This window comes from Poecilia reticulata, chromosome 7 (assembly GCF_904066995.2).
Source record: "Poecilia reticulata chromosome 7, P_reticulata-male-v2, whole genome shotgun sequence".
Taxonomy (NCBI): Eukaryota; Metazoa; Chordata; class Actinopteri; order Cyprinodontiformes; family Poeciliidae; genus Poecilia; species Poecilia reticulata.
The window spans coordinates 25,589,989-25,607,112 of record NC_088836.1 but is presented as its reverse complement, the minus strand read 5'-3'; the positions used below and the strand labels follow the sequence as shown (position 1 = coordinate 25,607,112).

The 17,124-nt window shown below is 39.0% G+C and overlaps 1 protein-coding gene and 1 long non-coding RNA gene across 10 annotated transcripts in view; one reads left to right on the top strand and one right to left on the bottom strand.

Moving 5' to 3' along the window:
- The window catches only part of camta1a (calmodulin binding transcription activator 1a), a 390,768-nt gene that overhangs the window by 19,706 nt on the left and 353,938 nt on the right, over window positions 1–17,124 (bottom strand). For 8 of the 9 annotated variants that reach the window (XM_081609162.1, XM_008414292.3, XM_081609159.1 and 5 more), the window contains 2 exons: window positions 15,919–16,045; window positions 15,331–15,465 (listed from right to left, as the gene is read on the bottom strand). In XM_081609162.1, coding sequence (XP_081465288.1) covers window positions 15,331–15,465; window positions 15,919–16,045 — 262 coding nt within the window. Of the gene's footprint in view, window positions 1–9,169; window positions 11,168–15,330; window positions 15,466–15,918; window positions 16,046–17,124 lie in introns of those variants that run through there. The other variant, XM_081609160.1, reaches the window with a different exon arrangement.
- Window positions 5,694–8,216, top strand: LOC108166435 (uncharacterized). Its single transcript, XR_001776790.2, has 2 exons — window positions 5,694–7,230; window positions 7,689–8,216. It is a non-coding gene; the product is annotated as an uncharacterized LOC108166435 (long non-coding RNA).

Below are 17,124 nucleotides of genomic sequence, written 5' to 3'. Positions count from 1 at the left end.
TGCACAAAACAAAAAAAATGGGCACTTTATGAGCCTCAGAGTGCAAGTACACACTCTTAAGGTATGCCATGTACAGACAGTGGATTGGGATGGGCACAGAGAGCCCACTGCAGCAGGGAGTATAGAAGACTGCATTAGCATTCCCCATTTAGCTGCCATGAGGCCGTTTCTGTGGCAACCTGCTGCCGAGTGGTAACTAGGCGACAAGAGCATGGCTGTGTGTGTATGCCCTGCCTGTGTGCTATTGGCTTATTGATGAAGGGGAGGAGAAGGACCCAGTATACAAGACAAAAATGTAGATAGACAAACAATAAAAATTTAATTTAGAAATCTTTTCCTGCATGCCATTTTTTCCCGGCGCTGATGCATTAGGGACCCGATGACTCGAGGTGGGGAGCCTTCACAGCATGACCCGCTGACATTTGCGCTTTATGGTATCCTGGCACCCCCAGCTAACGGCTCCATAGAGAGCTAATGTCACAGTGAGACACAGTAAAGGAGGTCAAGTAGCTTCTATCATCGGGGAAAAAAAAGCATAATGCCACTGGCTGATAAATTGCTGCTCTCTGTGACAGTATTCTGCACTGTGAAAAATGGGCTGAAGGAACAACAATGAGGCCCCTGCCTTTAATTCCTCTGTGTGCTGTACACTGCCTAGGTGAGCATCCTGCCACATCAGCACGTCATTTTCATAATAAACAGCAAACTGCTCAGAGTGTTTGTACAGCTTCCCATTAGGCCGTATTTATCTTTGCCCATCAACATATTGGCTTGTGGACGGTAGGGAGGTGAGGAGTTGCCAGCCTACTCTGGTCTGAGTGCAGGAGTTGAGAGGGGAGTCAAAAGGTTGAGGCACATGCCTTCATACAAGGTTGTGCTCTCATTTTGTTTTCGCCTAATCGGTGGGAAGAGATACAAACGCAGAGATGGAGGGAAAGAGTCGGGGGTAGTTAGCAGTAGGCTGACATGTCTTTGTTCAGACCCAGTGCTGCAGTGTGCTGCAGTGCAGATGATGTCATCTCCACCTGCTGCCTGCTGCTCCAAATGCGATGCACGTCCACTGCAGAGGGAGGATGGGGGTAGAGACGAGTGGGAGGAGACAGGGAAGGTGAACAGCCAAACGGTACTGTAACAACACTGTGACGCCATGAGGGCCCTCCCCCTCTTCGGTTTACTCCCTTGTGACAGTGCACGGTTGCAGACGTGGTCATTGTCACACATTACGACCAGATTTTGACAAGGTGTTTTAAAACAGCCCTGCCTGCAAAAAATTAACTAAAAACTCTCTGTAAGAAATTTAAAGTGTGCCTTTGCAGTCAAGTTGAACGTAAAGTTAGTGTTTTTTTTCCTGTAAAGTTTCTGTAGATGAATGTAGAGATCTATTCTCATGCTTTTCATAGGAATGCCATAATCTCCTACCATAACCAGACAAACATTTACTCACATTTCTTTTTAAAATAGAAATCACCTCACTACTTCACTGAATTAAATCCCAAACTTTACAATCTGTCTCAACCCTCTGCAGACCTGAACTCATTCAACTGCAAGTTATGCAAAAACATAATTTACTGAAAATTAATCAAATCAAAACTACAACCACAGATAAGACTGGAAATATTTTTCTGCGTAAGTGAATACGAAATTGTAAATGATGACCCAATTATACTTTGCATGCTTTCCTATGTGTATGTATAGGTTTATTTCCTTGAGGCAATCTGGATTGATCTCAAAGATCAAAAACATAAAAATCCAGCAACTGAAATATGGGGCTGCTTGGGGGCGACTGCAAGGCTTTGGGCCCCCAGGGCTCTGGAAATCACACAGCATCAATTCAGAAATCTACAAGCTAAAACCCATTTAACAAGATCTTTTGTTTGATAATTATGTTAATAACATCTAATAACTTAAACACTGCTAATTTAACAATTCCTGAGTCTGAGCTGCAGTGAGTTCATGCTCTAACTGTCAGATTTAAATTGTAGTATTGCAAATCTCCCTAGATGTTTGGTCTAGTATCTACTGCAAATATTTTAGTGCACTTGAAATACTACAAAACTAACTTTAAGCAACTTTTCAGCAAGATACAGGACTTTGTTTTAAGTAAGTAAATTATTGATACAAAAATCACTAAGCATTGGTGCCAGATTATTTCATTTGAAGTTAAATAATTTGCCAGTGGAACTAGTACTCAATATTAAGGACTTATTGATGTAAATCAAGCTGTCTGAAAAGTTACTTGTAAGCTAGGTTTGTCTTATTTCAAATGTTGTAAGATCTTTGCTCTAAGCTAGATCAAAAATATTTGACAAGATTTTGTGTTTTTGCAGTTCGAACTGTACAGAAGCAGCTTCACTAAACAAAACAAGGCAAGTTAAATGCCCAGTTTTGCGTTAAATGCCACAGAAATCATGATATAACTCAAATTACCCTTAGTTTTACAGAGCAGTAAGGAAAAATAATTTGCACTGGGATAAAAGAATGAAAAGTGTCTGCAAATGACCTTCTTATTTTTACGCAGGGTAGATAAATATCCCTAAATAAATACATTTCAAATCAGCCTTTTACCCGAGAATTACATAATCTGTAAACAATGTGAAGTGATTGTTGAGCAAAACATCAAAAGTGAGCTATAAAAAAATGTTTACTCAAAATCTAGAGAAAAGAAATGAACTGATGTGACTCTGATAAATCTCTCAGCAGGAGTTCACTCGCTTATTCTGATTTGATCACAGGATCATAAGTCACATGGCCTAAACACAGAGCTGCTGGAACTGGTTCAATATTTACAAAAAAATATTACATAAAATTAGCATCTTAATAATTTTAACAGTACCTAAATAGAAATAAACTGACCCAAAATGACTTGTTGTGGGGTAAAAACAATTAACAGGGGTGTGAAATTGAGGTGGAATTTGAGATGGAGTCATTTGGTAACGTTATCAGGATACTTTAAATCCGCACTGATTAGAATAGTAAAACTATCAACGAGCAACAAATGTAGATCTGTTTCTAAATTATATTCTATTAAATTTTCAGTTAAGTTCTGTTTGTTTACACAGCAGCAAGTCACGGCAAATTTCAGCCGAAGTCGCTTTACAAGACAAACAGATCCAATTCATATCTAATGGCTCTATTTTAACAGGAGGAAACATTCAGCAGAAACTCAGTATGAGTGACCCTGTGCTGCAACCAAATATAGCAAAAGAGGAGAAACTGGAGAAAATCACAATTTGTTTGAGGGAAATCTCTTTAATCAGTTTCTAAGTGTTGTAGTTTAAGGTGCTCTTTATGGGGTTTTATAATATTTGTGACAAGGCTTGACTGCTGTTTTCTTAACTCCAGGTTCTGTCAAAGGGCACCGGAGCCCTGAGAGAGAAGCAAGGATCAGAGGACTTTCTATGGTATAATCCACAGTGGTCTACGGTATCTGATCAATGACAGCTCTAGGACATGGCAGCAGCTTCTCATGAGACAGGTTGATATACTCAGGGATAAGGGAATGAAGGACAGCGCTGCTTATTAAGACCCAGCAGAGCTTGATGTCAGAGCAAAGGGGCCACAGGAAGAAAGAAGACAGCAGGGGGAAGAGCGAGAGTAAACCTAACACCAGGGTGAAAGGAAAAGAGAACAGGACAAGAGACAAGAAGAGGTTCATGAAGAGAAATAGGGAAAAATAGAAAAGGGCAGGAATTACAGTGCATGACAAGACAGGGTCTGCTAGTGAAGCAGGATGGAGAATTTAGTTGGCCCTACTTAGAAATGTCAAGGATGAGAGCAGGAGAACTATTACCGGAGTGAACTACAACTGCTGGAGTGGAGCTGGAGAGTCTAAGCACAGATTTATGGACCTTACTATTGTACCATTTCAGCAGTAAATCACTGAAATTAACAAGTCTTTACCACATAATGTCAATACACAGCACAGAACAAAATCCTCGACAAACAACCACATCAATCTGACTTTGGAATAAATTGCGTTTCCGCTTGCCATACTTTGGGTTTGTTATTGAAGAAAAGCTGTCATCTTTCATCCTGAAAGAGCTCACTTCTGATTGACTATGACGGAACATCTTTAATCCTCACATCCCAACCTCTGGTCCTGTTCATGCCAATCAAGTTCAGAACTGAACCTCATTATCCTCCTGCAGCTACGCACGTCCTCACATGTAAACCCTATGGAAGGACCAGAGGCCGGCCTCCCTCTGGGTCTTTGTGTGGGCTGATTGACAGGGGCTAGTATTTGTGGCCATGGAGAGGAAGAGGCCACCCCATCTGTCAGCCGCCCTCGCAGTTGGAAGACATGGCCGTGTGCGCATCAAAGACATACTATCCTCGCTTTAAGTTCCTCTAAGAGCAGTGATTGAGTAAGATTTTAATTGCTCATAGATCAAGACTGCATGTCGTGTAACTGAGATATCCATAATTTGTTTAGAATCTATTTGTCCAATCATCTGCTATTCGGTTTCTTTAACTCGTGGTCAGAGGTGGGACGGGATGCAGGGCACACCCTAAGCGGATCGTTCATCTGATGTTTTACAAGGTCTGGAGACAGACAAATGCAATAATATTCTTAAAGGTGTAGTTTTAGATCTCTCTGCCCTTGTAAATGGAGTCACAGCTCTGAAACTTTTACATATTTGTAATCTTATTACCCAAAAATCGGAAACTTGGTTCCAACAAGTTTAACACCTGATTAAAAGTAGTTTAAATCTCATTGAATTTTCATTTCGGTCAAGTGATTTCAACGATAAAAACATCTAAAACATGCAGGAGACAAACTCCCCCCTAAGATACACCAACACAGAGCAGCACATAACTGTGAAGTGGAAGGAAAATGGTTTTAAATATTTTTTTTTTTCAACAAATACAAATTTTAAAAGATTGGCATGGATTTGAGTCTAGTCCTCGGTACTTTAATACCCCTAAATAAAAGCCAGTGGAAACCTGCATTTAGATGTGACATAATAAGTTAAGATGGGTCATATCAGGATAAATTATCACCAACAAGACAAAGGAACACATCAGGCATGTCAGAGGTAAACAGATAAGCTTTAAACATCTCAATGAGCGCTATTAAATCCATGATCCAAAAATGGAAAGAATATGGCTGACCTACAAGCCAAAGGAGCTCTGCATTGATAAATTAGAGAGGCAGCAGAGATCTGTAGTAAGTCTGAAGGAGACTTAGTGCTCCCAAATTTTCTGGCCCAACTTTTTCTAGTTAGGCCAGAACAATGTGGTGTTTATGAAAATCTTGCAGGAAGAAAGAAACCCATAAGAAACCCATAAGAAGTCCTGTTTCCTGTTTTCCACAAGCCATGTTGCGAACACAGGAAACATGTGGAAGAAGGAGCTCTGGTCATCTCAGACCCAAAGCAAAAATAGTTTCTGTCACACATAAAGCAGTCATATTCCAATAATTAGAATATGTGTTGTAAAGAGGCTCATTTGTCAGACTAAAAGTACCTTATGAAAACAGCAAACATTACTAACAACCATTTCAATAAACCCACATTTCTGTATTAAAACTTAAATTATTAGTTTGATGAGATATTGTAATTTAAATGTTGTGTTTTCATTAAATTCAGGTGGAAAATCTTCCTTATTAACACAAATAAAGGCTTTAAAATATGAGTTGATTACTTGACAGTGTTTCACATTGTGAATTGAGTTACTAGCATAACATTTTTTTTTCAGTAATATTCTAGTTTATTGAATGAACTATATGGCACAAAATATATGTCACAAAAAAGAACCATTTCACCCTGAACTCACCATGAAAAGTGGTGGCAGTATTATGCTGTGGAGCTGGTCAGAATTAGCAGGAAGATAAATGGCGATAACCAGAAAGCATTCCTGGATGAAAACCTGTCAGAAGTTGCCACTGACTTAAAACTGAGGAGGAGCTTCTCTTAAAACCACAACCCCAAGCACTGACAACACTAGACTCGTTTAAATTACATTTGTGTGTTTGAATGGCCCAGTCAAAGTCCAGATATAAATCAAACTGAAAATCTGAAGCAAAAGTTGAGAACTGATGTTCGCACATGTTGTGTATCCATTCAGATTGAGCTTGGCTAAAAAAATGGGCAAAATTTTCGCTTACTAGAGGCGGGAAGCTGTTAGAGACACAACCCAAAACATCTTCAACTACAGCAAAAGTTGAGTCTGCAAAGTTTTCATTCAGAAGGGTGGAATACAGCTGTAAGCCGTAATTTAAAGATTTTTATATAAAAAAAGGAAAACAATAGTCCCTTTTCTTTCTCCTTCACAATTTTGCAATATTTGTGTAGAGTTACCACATATGAACCATAAGGTTCACCTAATAGAAAACCTGTAAATACAACACGTAAGTTTGTGATGAATACAGCACTTAAAGAGAGAAACAGGCATTTAGCCTCACCTCTCTTCTTGTGTATAAAAACATAAAGAAGCCACATATGAAAAAAAAAACAACAAGAAGATGCTGGTGAATTATTATATCTGTTGCACGGCTTATATGCTGCATTATATTTTTCACCAGTTTAGCCAGATATTATAATAATCTCTAACAAAGGTCAAAGGTGTTCAACACATCTCATCCTCTTCTGCTGGCATTTATCCAATTATATAAGTCAATATGAGTGCAGTCTGGACACAATAGATTCGGTGTGTCACACTGAAAGTAAAATGCCAAGAGAGGAGACCCAGGGGATTTACTGTCATCTGCTTTTATACTAATGGAGTAATTGTATTGGCTTTTTGTCTTAGAAACAGGACAAGCTGTATTTTCCAGATGTTCAGTAACAAGTGCATTTCATTTAGCTTCCTGTTTATGCAAACAAATAGCATAAGCTTGAATTATACAGCCACAGACAGAACAACGTAAGATGAGAGCAGAAATTATTTTAAAAATGAAATGCCTCAATAAATAGAGAGAGAGCTCAAAAGGGCGACACACTGCTGGTTAAATGAAGCCCCATATGTTTAATCCTTACAAGCCTCCGTCTTAATCTTTTTTCAACAAATCATTGAAAATGTAAGTTTAACTTTCATTCTTATGTTAGAACAGCAAACAAACAAGAAATCGTCAAGGCGCCAACGTAATTTTGAAACTATACAATTTATCTTTGAGAAGTCTGACTCAGAGTTAGAACCTCTTTTTGAAATAAAAGTGCAAATGACAAACTAAACTTCAAAACAAAACTTATAGCTAGAAAGGAGAGACAACTGGAACCTCTTGGGTATGGAGTGAGTAAATCATATTTTAGATTACACACGCATATCCTCAAAAGCACACAGAATTATGGCAACAAAATCCAGAGTAGTAATCTTCACACAAGCCTTACGCATGTTTTAAGCTCACTTCCGCGCTAGCTTACAGCAAAAGTCATCTGAGGGCACGACATAGAAAAGGTAAACAACTACAATTTATTGTAGTGATGCTACACTACTATACTTCCACACTAAATAACAGAATATCTACAAAAAAATAGTTTTTCTCTATTTCTAAGAAAGAAAACCCAGCAGGCAACTTATATGCATAAGAGAAGTCAGTTATAGTAAGAAGACTATCTAGACTTGGATGATTCAGGGTTACTGGGCACATACAAAGTGGCACACAGCACTTTATTTCTATAGCACCTTAATGCACAGTTCAATACGAATCATCGTGCTCCTGCTCCTCTGCTGTGCTCTATCACCTGCAGATGGAAAAATTCCCATGACATTGCTGCTGGTGGCGGATCTACAACTGCGATTACTCCTTCTGTCAGTACAAGTAAAACCAGAGGAGCTGTTACATGAACTACTACTACAGCAGTTAGGTTCGGTCATAAAAGCTCCAAGTTGCAATCCTTCATAAAAAAAAAAACTTAACAGACCTGGTGAACCAGGTAGCTCTGGAAAATATAAGACCGATGCAACTTTTTGCCATCAGCATCTCTACACGAATGACATTATATTCTAGGGTTTTTGTTCAATTGCAACACTGATCATCTGAACCCAGAGCATTGTGAAAGTCTGCCAAGACTCATGTTACTCCATCCAAAATTAATTTTTAAACTCTTACTTAGCTTAAACATCAGGGTTGTGTTTTAAAAGTGAATATAAGTTTTTAGCAATATTTGAGGTCTGAAACCACTTCTTTTGTTTTTTGTGAATAAATGCCAGAAACTGGATTTCTATTTGGTAGGAGCGATGTCAGTTTATTGAATAAAATAAAAAATATAAATTAAGCTAAATAATTTGCTGTAGTCTTTACACATTTTCCAGAGCTGTGCTTTAAACAACAACGTTCCTGCCACCTCCAAAGTCTTCTGTCCTCAAATGTTTTCTTTTATAACCAGAAACTGATTTTCCTCAAAGCAGAGGCAAAGCATGGTCGACTCCTGATACTATCATCATGCATAAGAAATAAACAAAACTGTGCAGCCTTTTTGTTGCTGGCTTTCGGGCAACGGTGCAGTGAATGCATGCAGTTTACTGCAGCATTACTGGTAAACATCACACATGAGCAACAGGTAGGTAATGCACAAGAAGATTCTTCATTTAAATAGTTTGGAAAAGTCTGGCAAGCAGAAACTACGGAGCTGAAGCTGTAAAAGTCTCTGTTCGCGGCTGTGTGGTGCTGAAAGCGGTCTGAGCTGTGGAGAATCTCAGCAGCCACACACATGGCCCAGATAAACTCAGCCGAGCTTATGGATGCGACAAGCCTTCATTGCGCTATAGGGCACAACAACACGTGAAACTGCACCTGGGTCACGCTGACCCTTTGGTTAACACCATCCAGATAAAAACACCCGGAGAAATAAGTATTTGGAAAATATGCATCCTGAAGCACAACTTTAAAAGAAGACCAAGAAGGTTTTTTTTTTTTTTTTTTTTTAAGTTTCGGAGGTCGCCCTAAAACGCACGAAGCGCAAGTCGTGAGTCAGGAGTTGCTTAGTCTGAGCGCTTTGACGCATGAAACAGTTGGTAAGCATGTGGCCGAAACAACAACTCCGCTACAGCACTGCCACTACAGGAATACAGTAAAACAGAATAACTCTGCATGCGGCGCTCAACGAAGAAGAAGAAGAAGAAAAAAACAACGTGGAACTTGTGGCACACACAATAGGCAACCCAAAGACAACACAATCACAAGACAGCACAGCACCACAGTTATAAGGTTGAGCTCCACACTTCTAACCTTCTATTTTATTTTCCATTGGAAGAGTCCACCTTAAAGCCAAAAACACAGCCCCTTTGTCTGTTTGGAAATGCAGGTGTCATTCACTGGCATCCTGACCCAGAGAAGTCCAAGCAGGGCTGCGTTTCTTTCAAACCTGCCACTCTACAGCATGCTGCCACACGTAGAAGAAAAACAACAGAAAAAAAACAGCATAGATATCCTTGGTGTAGACTGAGTCTGACTCTCAACAGATCACTCGTCAACAATAGAACAAAGTGAAGGAAAAGAGCGGCGTGCAGAAGGAAGGAGAGGAAGACCGCTCATGCTCTTCCTCCTCTAATAGCCCACTCCTCCTCCTCCTCCTCCTCCTCCTCCTCCTGCTGCTGCTGCTCTCCTCTTCACTTTGTTTCACCTCGCGCACATGCACGCTCTCCTCGTGTTTCTAGTAGTCGCTGCGACCCCCAGCCTGCAGTAAAATGACAAATACCGCCGCGAGGAAAACGTTGTGCGCACGTGCAGCCGGTAAACAGACGCCCTAATTCCCGCGTTGTGGCGTTTCCTCCAAGAGTCGCGCTCCGCAACGACTCGCTCTTTTAAATTTCGTATATATATATATATTTTTAAAGAAATTACAATTCCAGAAGAATCGAACCAGCTTTTTTTTTTTTTTTTTTTTCGTGCGCCCTCTCACATTAAGTCTCTCCCAAACTGGAGGAAACGCGTGAAAAGCGTTTCTTCCCGCAGCGCGATCTGAGCCACTAAAACCGGAGCCACTTCTATCCGCGGGAGTTTGCCATGTTTACCCAAACACGCCCACTCCTCCCCGGCGCCTGCATTGTGTGTACACGCTTTGCCATTTGTCATGCCTCGGTACAGTCGATAAGGCTCCCTTAATCACTGACGGTCAGCTCGTCTCCGAGCCGGGGGGGGGGGGGGCTCTAATTCTGCCGCCGCTCGGCTCGCCGGATCTGGGATCGGGGACTTAATGTGGCAGCGGCTCTGCGGCTCCGAGAGCTTTTCTGTCCTGCCTATGGCTCCGTACCTGCAGTGCTGCAGAGAAAAAGCGCCCCTTCCCCCACTCTGCATTATGACAAATCAAGGCAGGCAGGCAGCTGTGCCATTAGCACATCATAGCACAGTTAGTCTTCCATGGGAGAGGAAACTCACAGAGCCTCACCGCTGCGGACCCGCACTAAATATTGACGCGAATGCCGCTTCGCCAGACCCCACAGCCTGTTTAATCAGTCAACTGACTATATAAGCTTGAGAAAGGAAACAGAGGCTGCCACATTAGTGTCTCTGGAAGTCACGGTGTCTGTTGCGCCTCCAAACAGGGCATACTAGTTGTAAGGAGTGCAAATAGCGACACCCTACCCTGACAAACTTGGATTTAATGGTTACCCGAGCGGACAAGATCCACAAGGATTCAAGCTTTAACAAACTTACTGTCAACCCACGTGGATTTTTTTTTTTAAAGCGCGCTCAGCAACAGTTGCTGTCCACTCAGTGTGGTGCTGAAGCACTGCCTCACACACGCTGCCTGCTGGAAGTTCCTGATTTCTTTTAGACCAAGTCCGATTCCATCTATTCACTTAAGATTCTTAGCTCTTACTTAGGCACGAGCAAGATACAAATATGGGCTAAAAAAGGTTATGGTTTCAACTACTAAAATCCTGAGTCATGTGGTTTAAGATGCCAGAAAGTGTCACGGGCTTCTAAAACTGTATGTAGTGTCTCCTGCACTGCTCCAGCCCAAACTGTTACTGCACACTGCCAGTCAGTTGGTTTAAAGCAGACTCCAACACTTTGCTAGCAGATAGAAGAAAGACTAACTCAGCTTTCTGGAAATATTTAATTTAGCAATACACTTCGGAGGAAGCTGCAGTGGCATCCATCACTCTTATTATTAAGGTAACACAGATATACAGCTGGGAAGATACAAGCAGAATTTTTAAGCAGCTGACTGCAGTCTTTCTAGCCGAGAAGCTAGTAATAAATTGCCTTCCAGTGTTATATTCTTGTACTTGTGATGCTTTTTCAATGGAGGTATGGAAAAAAAACCCAGTTAAATTCTACTAAACAAGTTCTCCAGGTTTAAAGAATAAAAAAAAGCTGAGATTTTCCATCATATCTTTTGGAATGGTTCTGATGTTTATTAATGAGATACCAGAGACAACACCGGAGTAACTTGAGTTGCACGGAGCACAATAGTGTTGCTGCTTTCCAACCTGTTGCTGCATACTTCCCGTCAGCTGGCTGATAGAAAGCTCCTGTGCTTTTCTGTCGCAAAAATAGAGAAGCGTGGCCAATTGGTCTTATAAAAATAAACTACAGTAGGAAGCTTTTAGCTTGCGTCTGTAAAGCAGCCGACTGCAGGCTGACTACACCAGGAGACGGCAATTAGTTGGAGCTAATTCACCTTTTATAGCAGCTCCTTATACTTGTGCCACTTTAGCACACTGGCAAATGGGTATAACCAATAATGAAGCTACTAAGGGATATGAGCATTATAGGTGTTAAGGGCATCCTGACTGTTATCGTGGATCAGTGGAAGGGCTTTGTAGCTCATGAAGGCAATTATATAAGACGCTTGGTAACAAAGGGGTTTAGACTTTATTTTTAAATATAATTACTGATCTGAAACATTTCTTCAGCTATACATGTTTCATGTTGTATTCCATGTCAAGACAGAATTCTTAATTATTGCTAATGAGTCTAAAAAACATGCAAAGGTAAAAATGTTTCTTAATACAAAATGCTTTGCTGTCACAACAGCCATAAGAATGCAAAGTTTAAAGTATTTCCTTGGATATCATGTTAATTTCTTTTTGAAAACAGTTATAAAATAGTGTCATATTTTCAACAAGAGCAAAAAAAAAAAAAGAAAAAAGAAAAACAGTATTGTCTATGTTGATGTATTTTGCTGCAGTGTAAAAATCGACATGCTATACTAAATTTTGAGACACTTAATAAAAGTTCTTGTTAGAATAATCCTCAGTGTGCCTTAAATGGTTTAAAGATTATTATACTCACAAAGTCTGTTCTTCTGAACCCCAGATCAATACCAATGTCAACATTATAGATGTATTTGGAATATATGCTCCAAGATTGACATAAATTTACATTAAATTAAAGCAGATTTAGTTTTAATTCAGTGTGGGTATTTCTATTATTATTTAATAAAGGGGAAAAAAAGCTTGCTGGCATATACTGCAAGATTGATAAGTGTTTAGATAAAAGATATGGGCATTACTTGCAGGAATGTTTAAGTAGCATGGAATCTGTGGAAAATTATTATATATATGCATTCAGTATTACATCATCCCTACTGTGTTTTAACCACTGCTTAATGTGAGTGCCATGAGAATAATGTAATAAAGAATAATATCAACAATATGATTTAGTTTTAACAATGTCTTCTCTCACAAACGCCAGGTATGGTTATAAATATAACCATAATAATAAACATTACAAACATTCCCATTATGAACATAACCATACCTTGTCAATATCTGACCAGTTTTCTACAAATAAATGTAATTACGAATAGAAAGCACAGAACTTAGTTTGCTAAAATGTAGAAAAATTTAGCAAACTAAATTTGCTAAATTTTCAGCAAATTTAGCAAATTAGCTAAATTTGCTAAATTTAGCAACTGATCGATTTGGATTGTTTTTAAAGATGTCACAAATGATTTTCCATCCATCCCATATCATCCAGGCTTAAATAATAATAATAATAAAAAACAAACATTACATATATAACCACTGCTTATTACAATACACCACTGTTCTAAAAATAGACACAAACATGACGTTACACAACAAACTGTAAGATATGGTGTGCAAGGAGTTAACGTAGCTAAAGTAATAGGGTGGGTTGTGTTTTCCCTGAGACAGTCGGCTCCTCCTCAGCTGCTTCTGTGAATGGGCCAGTAAGGCAGCAGGGTATGAATGGCGGAGGGATCTAATCGCGCTGCCATGTATGTGAGCCGCCATGCAGGTCTCTATTACTCACTAGCGCTCCTTGAAGGGCTGTCTGCAATGCAGCTGTCCTGTGAGCCTGTAGTTCATCGTGCCCTACTTTATTCTGTCAATGCTCAAACACTGCAGCAGTGCCTCTGCCAGCAGCCACACACACACACACACGCGCACACACACACATATATATATGCAAACACTTAATGGCTTTTATATGCATCACGAATGCCTACAGCAGGCTCACTGATACACAGACATGACTTGTTTGAATGTGAAACTACAACTGTAACTAATCCACCAAAGAGGAAAGAAAAGTATTTCTTTGCAAATCTAAGCACATAATTATGATTCATGTCCATCTTAAAGCAATCAATCAACCAGTCAAATTTTATCTATATTTATAAAGTTATTTTTTTTATACAGTGCAGCAACATGAGGTGCATTACAGAAAACATTTCCCTTAAACTAAACAAAAACAACAAAAGAATCCCACACATTTCCAGCAGAAAGATGCACTAGCTTCACATATGGTAGCGAACCCAACAACCCCACACAGGATATTCCATAGCAACACACAATAACACACAAAAAGCATCACAACCAAATACAAAATATGAAAGCCAAAGGTCCCAAAGAGGGGATGATATTTTTAGTAAATTAGAAAAAAAATGTAACAATAAAAACTTAGCAGAAGCTAATGCTAAAAAGTAAATAAATGTTTACAATAACTAATATAATAATCAGATGATAAATCTAGATACACCAACTGCAATAATGGATAAAAATAGATAAATGGAAAAAAACAAAACAAATGATAAAACAATGAAAATAGTTTAAAACTCAGATGCAAAGCAGATTAAAACAAGAGCAAATAATGGTTGCAAAATAAAAAATTCTAAATAGCTGCAAATTCACATGATAAACACAGACAACAGATAAAACTTCAGGTCAAACCAGCCAGAAAATGGCTCAATAATAAAAGAAAATGTTGTGTAAAGTCAAAAAGTCAAAGGTTTTTCATTGTCTCATACAGTAGCAGTTCTTTTTGCTCCAATGACATAATTACCTTTTTGAAAACAGTAGAAGTTTTCAAAACCAAAACGGAATAAAACATCCTGTGAACTAAAACATTAAACATCATCTCTATTTATGCATCATGCCAAATAAAGATCCAAATCAATGATTTTATTCTAGTGATATTTGCTTTTAAATCTGGCATGACCAATAAAGCATTTGTAAACACCGGCTGTATGCCAAACATATTTTACACACAGTGACAGTTCACTTAGCTAACAAGTAAAAATCAATTAGAAAGCCCTCAGCAGGAGTAAGTCAGTTAACCAAACAGTGTTGGTTCTGGTTCTGGACTGTGGGAGGAAGCTGGAGTAGATGACAGACTTCATGCAAGCACAGGGAGAACATGCAAACTTCCTGCAGAAACACCCCAGACTGCATTTGGTTGTTCTGAAACTAGAACCTTCTTGGTTCAAGGCAACAGTGCTGCCAGCTTACAGCCACATGAAGGACGAATCTACACATTTATATTGTTTCTATCAACTTGGTTCTTAGCCAACAGGAGCAGCAACCAGTCTGGCCTTCAGCTGCTTCAAAGTTCGACATGTTTTTCACTTAGAGATGGTTTTCAGCACTCTATTGTATGTAGAGAGAGATTACATGAGCTACAGTTGGTTTCCATTAATCTCAAACCAGTCTGTTCTCTCTTCTCTAACATCAACCAGGCATTTCCATCTACACAAACGTTGCTCACTAGATAACTCCTCTCCTAAGAAATGGTTGTCCATAAAATCCCAGAAGACTGGCAGTTTCAGAAACACTCAGACAAGCCTGTCTGGAACCAAAATGTGACTTCAAAAACAAAACCTTCTGATGATTGGCTTGAACTTGATCATGATTTCTTCACCACATAGAGGGGCCTGAATACATTAATTTGATTTCAGTCAGCCAATGATGTGATTGGCTGATCAGCTATTTGTGTCAGCAGTCAAAAGAACAGGTGTACCTAATGAAGAGGGTGCACCATAACTATTCAAAACTGGTAAAGCCACATGGAAAAATTAAAATTGGAAGGTTGGAAATGAGGGTGTTTAAAAAAAGTAAAACAGAAAAATCTAAAACAACATAAAAAAAATCTCCTGTTGCTGAAATGGTGCAAATAGAAAAACTGATAAGAGGACCTACCGTCCAGTGAAAGCCAGTCGTGTTGAGAGGATGGCAGTGATGGGAGAGCCCGAGCCTTGTACTCGAACACCACAGAACTGGAGATAATCTGATTACTGATGGCCACCTGTAGCGTCACCAGACCTGTGTCGTGAGCTGAACAGAGAAGACATGGTAAGAATCTGGGAGAGCATATTCAAAGTGTCACAAATTCTAAAAGAATCTTTATCTGAAAGCGCAAATAAACATCAACAGGCGCAGATAGTTAAGTACATGTTGCACAACTAGCAGATTTAATAATGGAATCAGGAAGGATGATGTCATAAAATAATAAAAACAATTAAGCCACAGATTTACTAAAATATGGTGATATTAAAAGAGTTGTTATCCAAAAAACAAACTAAGAATTGTATACAATCTTCAATGAAGTGGAGAGAATTACAATATTGCATCAAGAAAGGGCTCCTTCACTTACACCACAAAATACAAATAAAAAAATGTTCCTATTTTTATTTAACACTGATGTTAAAGTTTGTTTATTAATAACATAAAAACAAAATAAAGCAGAAACTTTATTTGTAATGTTGAGAAATGTTTCCTCTTTGCTACCTGGGCAGTAGCAGCGCAGCACCCCTGGCTGGATGAGCGAGGCGGGGACGGAGATCTGGTCAAACAAGCAGCTGTAATTTGAGCTGGCCTCCTGCCATGGGCCAGTGATCAGCACCTTCACTCCACCCTGAAACATACACGGTAATTAAAGAGGGCTCACAATACATTAGTAGAATTAAGTAGATATACTCGCACTTAAAGTTAATCTCCCAACTGCAGCGTAAAGATATTGAAACTCCTGTAGGTGGCTAACCACTTAATTTAATTAATCTCTGCTGCCACCATGTGGACATTCAATGATATTTCTCCTATAACACCACCAGCACTGACTCGAGGTGCTTTGGTGCCATCCAGTGGCTATATGGTGGCATTACAACGGCAACACAAAACTTCAAAAATCATTTGGATAAATGGAGCTATTTAAAAGCTACTGGAGAACATATCTTGTATTAAACAACAACAACAACAACAAAAACACTCTTCACCGAAGAACACAATATCATGTTATTCTCCATATATTAGAACTTACTCACCTTTCAGTGATTGCTAAATTAGTTCTACTATTTTACAAATGCAGTAGGTATCCAGTAAAATATCATATTGGTTTGAATCCCATATTTCGTGATCACAACACTGGGTCATAGCAGCAATTACATTTTCTTTTAAATTTTAAATATTAACTAGTGTTTTTATTGTTATGTTATTTATTTTCACTATTTTTGCACACAACTTCATATTTTTTTTTATCAGTGTAATGAAATCAACTCAAATTAAAGGAGATGTTATGATCAGTTATTTACAAAATACTTTTTAACTCTTAATGAGTAATTTCTTGGATGGCTACTTTTTACTTTTACTTGAGTGAAAATATATTAAAGTTGCTGCTTTTACTTGAGTACTAATTTCTGGTACATTACCTACCTCTGGTTTGTAGCCTGACAAGCAAAGTTATAAGGGAAACGTCTGTAAGGTTATTGTTGAAGTCTGTGAAGCTTGGAGCTGTAAATACACCTTAACAACCAAAAGTTAATAGAACAGGGTCATTATCATTGGATTTTTCTGACTGCTGGACAGCTATGAGATTTCACTGAGACATTTAAAAGTAGACAAAAGCTTTGGCCTTAAATTTGACGTCATAGTTTCTCTCAGGTCTTTGATTTCAGTTTTTTGTGTTTTTCCATACAGGCGAAAAGAAGCAGAGAAGAG